This window comes from Otolemur garnettii, unplaced genomic scaffold, assembly GCF_000181295.1.
Source record: "Otolemur garnettii isolate 467f Iridium unplaced genomic scaffold, OtoGar3 scaffold00283, whole genome shotgun sequence".
Classification (NCBI taxonomy): domain Eukaryota; kingdom Metazoa; phylum Chordata; class Mammalia; order Primates; family Galagidae; genus Otolemur; species Otolemur garnettii.
Genome location: NW_003852678.1, coordinates 697,852 through 704,137, shown reverse-complemented (window position 1 = coordinate 704,137; position 6,286 = coordinate 697,852). Strand labels below are relative to the sequence as shown.

General features: G+C 60.2%; 1 protein-coding gene across 5 annotated transcripts; it reads left to right on the top strand.

The window, feature by feature from the left end:
* Positions 1-894: 894 nt before the first annotated feature.
* Positions 895-5,336, top strand: ZBTB42 (zinc finger and BTB domain containing 42). 5 transcript variants are annotated; one of them, XM_023508864.1, is made up of 2 exons: positions 895-1,037; positions 2,260-5,336. In XM_023508864.1, exon 2 carries the CDS (start codon positions 2,345-2,347, stop codon positions 3,371-3,373), a length of 1,029 nt encoding a protein of 342 aa, XP_023364632.1. In that variant the 5' UTR covers positions 895-1,037; positions 2,260-2,344; the 3' UTR covers positions 3,374-5,336. The 5 variants fall into 5 exon arrangements, with proteins under 5 accessions (XP_023364632.1, XP_023364631.1, XP_012669054.1 ...); XM_023508863.1 differs by having other exon boundaries at positions 895-1,608; XM_012813600.2 differs by having other exon boundaries at positions 895-1,851.
* Positions 5,337-6,286: the final 950 nt, after the last annotated feature.

Here is a 6,286-nt window from a genome sequence, read left to right as displayed (position 1 = left end):
GCACCCAGAGCTTACAGTTCCTGCGGAGGGCAGGGGAGTGGATAGAGGGTAGGCAATTATTTAAATTTGCCTCCCCAGGAAGAAGTCCTCAGGGCAGACAGATCCCTGATAAAGGAAGCAAGGGCTCTGCTATCTCTCTGAGGGTCTGAGAAGCTGTGAGTACACTGTGATTCCAAGGCTCCCAGCTGCAGCTGCCAGGTTTAGGAAATAAACATGCAGAACATCCGGTCAAACAAGGAATAACTTTTTAGTGTAACAATACGGCTTTCCTTCCCACAGATTTTGGATGTAATTGCAGTGGGCTCCAGTCTTCCTGCCCACACTCACCTGGCCAGGGTCCTACTCCTTATAACCCAGCCCCTCCTGCTTTGCACCCCCACCCAGGTCAGAGCCTTCTGACCCCTTCTAGCACCAGCCTGGCCAGTGGACTCCATGCCCACATCCTCCATCCTGGTTCCCAGGGGTGTGGAATGAGATTGCCTGTTGTGTAGCCCTGGACATCTTCCCTAAGCTCCCTCACCAAGACAGGGTAAAAACAAGAGCATCTAGTTACCGGGGTCATTGGGAAGATGATGGGGTCCAGAGTGCCTTTAAACCTGCTCAGCCAAGGGCAGCCTTAGGTCATGGGGGGTGGGGGGAGGCTGCACAGGGACCCATCATTCTGTTTCTTTCTGGCTATTTCCCTCTTTCAGAACAAGGTGTCCCCTTCTCACACCTTCATGCCACTCCTCCTCCCGGAACACCCTGCCCAGGACGCCAGATCTGGCGGCTCTTGCTGTCTCCTCCTCTTTGAACACGTTCCAGCCTAACCTGGGCTCTGGAGGGCCCCCACCCCGCCACGTTTGCCAGGAGGTGTCCTGTCCTCAGTGCCCCAACGACAGCTTAAAGTGCTTGTCCTCTGTAGATGCTGGGCTAGGCTCTGCTGAGAGGGTGTGAGTTCCCTGCTCTGGCCTCCAAAGTCAAGATCCCGCTTGAGTATTGGAAGAGGGTCCCAGCTGCGTCAACTTAAATTCAAAAGAAGGCTTTCAAGGAAAAAGGTGGTGTCATTTTTTTCATAATTTACAACCTCACCCATGCGCCCCCTTCCCCGTTCCAGGGCCTGCGCCCGGCTGTGCCTGCGGGTGACTGCCCTAGCGCAGGCCTCGGTAGAAGTGGGCCCTCAGAGGGGTCTCTGCAGATGAACGCTGTTGGGACACTACGCGGGAGTCACCGAGGCTGAGGCGGCAAGTATCGCGAGAGAGCCCCTAACCCCCGCACCGCGCCCCAAACCCCGCTTCCACCTCAGTGCCCTTGCTGTAGGGGCGAGTGGCGGACTAGGCGGGGCGGACAGGGAAGAGGTGGCAAGGGTGACCTCAGCGGTTCACTCGCTCCGGGAAGTCTCCTCCGCCCGCCCCCTAGCCCCCGCCCGGAGTTTCGCTCTCTCCGGGGCGGGGCGAGCGGCGGGCGGTGCCGGGCCGGTCAAGTTGGAGCGCGCCTTTCCCGGCGCTCTCCCAGTCCCCGCGCCCTCCCCGCCGGGGCGCGCTGCCCGCTGCTCGGTGCCCGCTGGGGCCTCACCGGGGAGGGCACGCGGCGCAGGCGGAGACCAGAGAGGAGCTCCGGGCGGCGGAGGTGAGCGCGGGGGGCGGGCTCCCGGCTCTGCCTGCCCCGCCCGCTAGCCCGCTCCCCGCGGCCGCGCTGCCTTAAATGGGGCCGGCGGCGGCGGCGGCGGCATCTGGCGGACCGGGAGGTAGCTGGAGGCAGCTCGGAGTAACTGGGCGGGCGGCGGCGCAGCGACTGTGGCGTCGGGGGACGCAGCGACGGGCAGACGCCTGGGAGTGAAGTTCAGGGGCTCGCAGGAGGAGACGCGCGCAGGTTCGCGCAGCTCGGGCCCCTTTGCTAGTGTCCCGGGACCCGCCCCCGCGGCGGAGTAGCTGCTGTTTACTTTCGATCGAGTTTTTCCTGCTCCGGGCAGGTGCCCAGGGCCGTTCCGGGCGGGCAATTAACGCGCGTTCCTCCAGTGCCGGTCTTTACGCTCTGCCTGCTTGGGACGGGCGCATTAGGAGCGTCTCTAGGCGCGCTGACTGGCGTCCTGCTTTGCCCAGGTGATGTCGGCGAGGGCATGGAGTTTCCCGAGCACGGTGGGCGGCTTCTGGGCCGCCTGAGGCAGCAGCGTGAGCTGGGCTTCCTGTGCGACTGCACCGTGCTGGTGGGCGACGCGCGCTTCCCAGCCCACCGCGCCGTGCTGGCTGCGTGCAGCGTCTACTTCCATCTCTTCTATAGGGACCGGCCCGCGACCAGCCGCGACACTGTGCGGCTCAACGGCGACATCGTCACGGCGCCCGCCTTTGGCCGCCTGCTGGACTTCATGTACGAGGGCCGCCTGGACTTGCGCAGCTTGCCTGTTGAGGACGTCCTGGCTGCCGCTAGCTACCTGCACATGTATGACATCGTCAAGGTCTGCAAAGGCAGACTCAGGGACAAGGACAGGAAGCAGGACCTGGAGACCCCCACCCCTCCAGCACAGCGACTTGGTCAGCCATCACGTCTCTGGCCTGCCTGGACCCCTGACCTCTGCCCAGCTGTACAGAAGACCAAGTCCCACAGCGTTGAAGTCCAGGCTGCCTTCCCTCTCCCCTCATCTAGGCCTTCTCCCTGGCAGGCCCCAGGAGAGTTAGACCAGGCACTGGACCTGTCACTGAAGCCTGGCCCAAGGCAGGATACTGTCCACTCACCCTGCATCCTCCAGACACCTCTCTACAGCCACAAGCAGCAAGAAGCCCAGCCACTGGTGAAGGATGAGCAGGACTCACTGTCTGAACAGGAAGATGACAACAGCCCCAGGAGTCCCCACAGCCCTCCAAAGCCACCCTTTGTTCCTGCAGCCAAAGGCCCAGCAGTGGGCCTAGAGCCCCTGCCTATCAGCTGGGCAGCAGGCAGCCAGGAGCTGGAGCTGGATGCAGGACAAGTGGCAAATGAGGGTGAGGTGGAGCCTGGTGGGCACCTCTGCACCTGCCCACTGTGCAGCCAGCTGTTTCCCAGCTCCCATGTGCTGCAGCTGCACCTTAGCGCCCACTTCCGCGAGCGGGACAGCACTCGGAGCCGGTTCTCACCTGACAGCGCTGTGCCTACGTGCCCACTCTGCGGGAAGACATTCTCATGCACATATACACTGAAGAGGCACGAGCGGACCCACTCGGGGGAGAAGCCCTACACCTGCGTGCAGTGTGGCAGGGGTTTTCAGTACTCCCATAACCTAAGCCGCCATGCTGTGGTGCACACGCGGGAGAAGCCCCATGCCTGTCGCTGGTGCCAGCGCCGCTTCACACAGTCTGGGGACCTGTACCGCCATGTGCGCAAGTTCCACTGTGGCCTAGTCAAGTCCCTACTGGTGTGATGCATCCTGGTGGGCCCTAGGGGTGGAGTGGAAGGGAAGGGGCAGGGCCCTCCCATTTGGACACTGGAACAGCCAGGTAGGATCCTCTGAGGCTAGACTTCAGACCCACCCTGTAGAAAGGACGCTGTTGCTTCCTGAAACTGTCTTGGATTCGGGTCACTTGGACAGCCTCACCCTCACTCCTGCCCCCAGGCCATGCCCTGTCCAGACTAATATTATGTCTTCCTCTTTCCCTTTCAGCCAAGCTCCCAGGGGTGTCCTGTAGGCACCTGATTTGACCCAGGTTCCTGGGCATAAGGCTCCATGTTTATCTTCTGTCCAGGATGTTCCTTACCACTTCTCTGTCATACTGTGGAGGTACCCTTGAGAGGCTGGCCTCATGCTAGGTGAATGATTCACGTGTCAGAAAAGTCCTAAGTGTGAGTTCCCAGTGGAGCGTTCAAAGGGAACAGGCTACTCCTGATGGGTGGCAGCAGGAACCACTGCTGGGAAGGCCTAGGGCGCTGAGAGTGCCAGCAGGGGCCATCTGGGCACAGCTGGTATCACGGGGGGGGGGCTGTAGCCCCAGCAGGGATCCTGGAGCAGGAGTAGAGCCAGCTAGAAGCAGAGTGGCACTGCAGTTACTATCACTGAGTGGGATACGGGTCCTGACTGCACTGTAACTTTGGGCAGGAAAAGTAGGAATTTGGAAATGGCTTCTCTTTTAACTCAGAAAGAGCCTCTATGAGGCTCTACGAGGCTTCTGGCAGGCCATGGGGTGCTGAGCTGCTCTCCTGTGAGTGCAGGTCTGGGGTACAATGTTTGCAGGGCCTCCTGGCTCCCAGGGTTGTGGGTGAAAGCCACCTTGGGATGAGGAGGGGAGGCTGGCACTCCTGACTTGTGAATGACCACGGCCCTGCATTGGTTTGGGTCACCCAGCTTCATCTACCTTGCTCACCAAGTAGACCCTGCTGCCAGGACCTCACTGGTTGTGGCCTAGGGCAGGTGAGGAGCTGGGGTAGCCTGGCCCCAGCTTCTAGGCATCAGCAGGTGGCTTCCCCAGGCCACCTGGGATATTCTTGCTACTGTTGGGAGTGGCACAGAGGACAGAGTCTGGCCAAGTTTAAGTTATTTTCTTTTCTCCTAACAACACTTGATGTCGTATTTATAAGTCTTATTAGTGTGGTGTGAAGTGATGGTTGGCCTTCAGTAGATGGATGCATCCAAGGCTCATTCCCTGTGTGCCTGGGTTCTCCTGGTGTGCAGGCCGCCGGCCCGAGAACTGGCTCAGCACAAGGCCCTGGACTGACTGGGGAGGGCCTCTGCTCTGATTGTCCTGACCTTGGCCCCCACCTCTGGAAGGGCTGGTGAGACTTCCCACCCACTGTGATGTGCTCCGTGATCAGGGGTTTCCATGCATGGGCCGTGTGTCTGTGTCTGACTCCAGCTGGTGGCAGGGCCTGAGCTAGCCCAGCAGCCCTTGCAAATGGGCAGCCACACCTCAGCTGATCAGGGAGAAGTGGCCCTGCCCACCCCAGTGGTTTTCAGAGGGAAGGATTCCCCTTCCCTGGGCTGGGAAGCCTGTCTGGGTACCAACACTGGAGTCTGTTTCTTCACACAGTTACTGTGGTGTCAGCACAAGCAGAAGTGCCACGTTTAATATGATGTATGTGCGTGTGTGTAAAAGACACTGGCCACGGAGAGTCCACAAGACCTGTGTGGACACGTGTCAGGGACAGCTGGGTATGGGGTGCTCCCGGCCAACCCAGCTGCCTGCCCCAGGTCTTGCTGCAGCTCAGCCTCTGGGGGCCAGATGGCAGCTCCAGTGACCCCTACAGGACAGTTGTCTGTGCTTAGCATTTGATGGGAAGATCTTGTCTGCACAGACCCACATGCTGCAGCCGTGATAGTCATGGAAATGAGTACTATCTTCCTATGTTTACATGGTGACAACAGTGGAAATAAAACCCACCCCAGGTGGAGATGGCCGTGACAATTCCTGGGAGCAGTTGGGGCTGGGCCATGCTTCCTGTCTCCCAGTGTGGACTGGCAGAGTGGCTGCTGCTTGTCTGGGCACATGGGGGCAAAAGAGGCCAGGCCAGCAGGGCGGGGCACTGACGCATGGCAGGTGACACCTGTGTTTCCCTAGGTTTGTCCCTACCACCAGAGTTTTGGGGAGGGGAATCCCAGGGAGGCAGGGTACAAGCTAAAATGCAGGGATGCACAGCAGCATCTGGCCCTGAGGAGGAGGCCAGACTCTGAGGACACTTGCTGAGCCTTAGGCTCAGGTCTTGGATCTGCGCCTTCCTGGGACCCCTGTCCTCCTGCCTTCTACCTGTAACTCCAACTCTCTACCCCTCCTTCCATCTCCCCCTCCACCCTCCACACTTCGTTCACACCCTATCTGCCTGAGAAGGACTAGTGATTCAGAGGCCTGGCCGTGTCTCTCCTCCCTAGCACCCTGCACCCTCAGGTCCTCCCTAGTAGTGGCCATCCAGGCTTGGCCCCTTGCGGGTAGGTGAGACACAGAGGTTTCAGAGCCCGGGCCAGCTAGCTGGGATCTGGCTGATGGGGCTGGTGTGGTAGTTCCAGCTCCCCTGTCCTCCTCCCACATGGAGTGCTGACCTGTCCCCCAGAGCTAAGCTTTACCTTCCTCACCAGGCCATGGGGCAGATGGGACCGAATGGCCCCCACGTGCGCTGTCAGCTTCCCCAGAGTGTACTTTTGGCTTGGGAAGAACCATGTGGACCCCAAGTTTAGGGTGGGGAGGGGGCTCAGGCTGAGCCAGTACTGGGGAGGGAGCATCCATAGAGCGGGTGTGTAAGCCCCTGGGTGGACATGTGACCTCGCCTCTTCCCAACATCCATAGGTGGCACCAAACCCTTTCCTGGGTTTCACTCTACCTGATGACCCCCAGCTTTCAGAGGGCTGCCT

Bases quoted from the DNA above. Each gene is read 5' to 3' on its own strand.
- ZBTB42 (XM_023508862.1), top strand. From the start codon at position 2,099: ATGGAGTTTCCCGAGCACGGTGGGCGGCTTCTGGGCCGCCTGAGGCAG.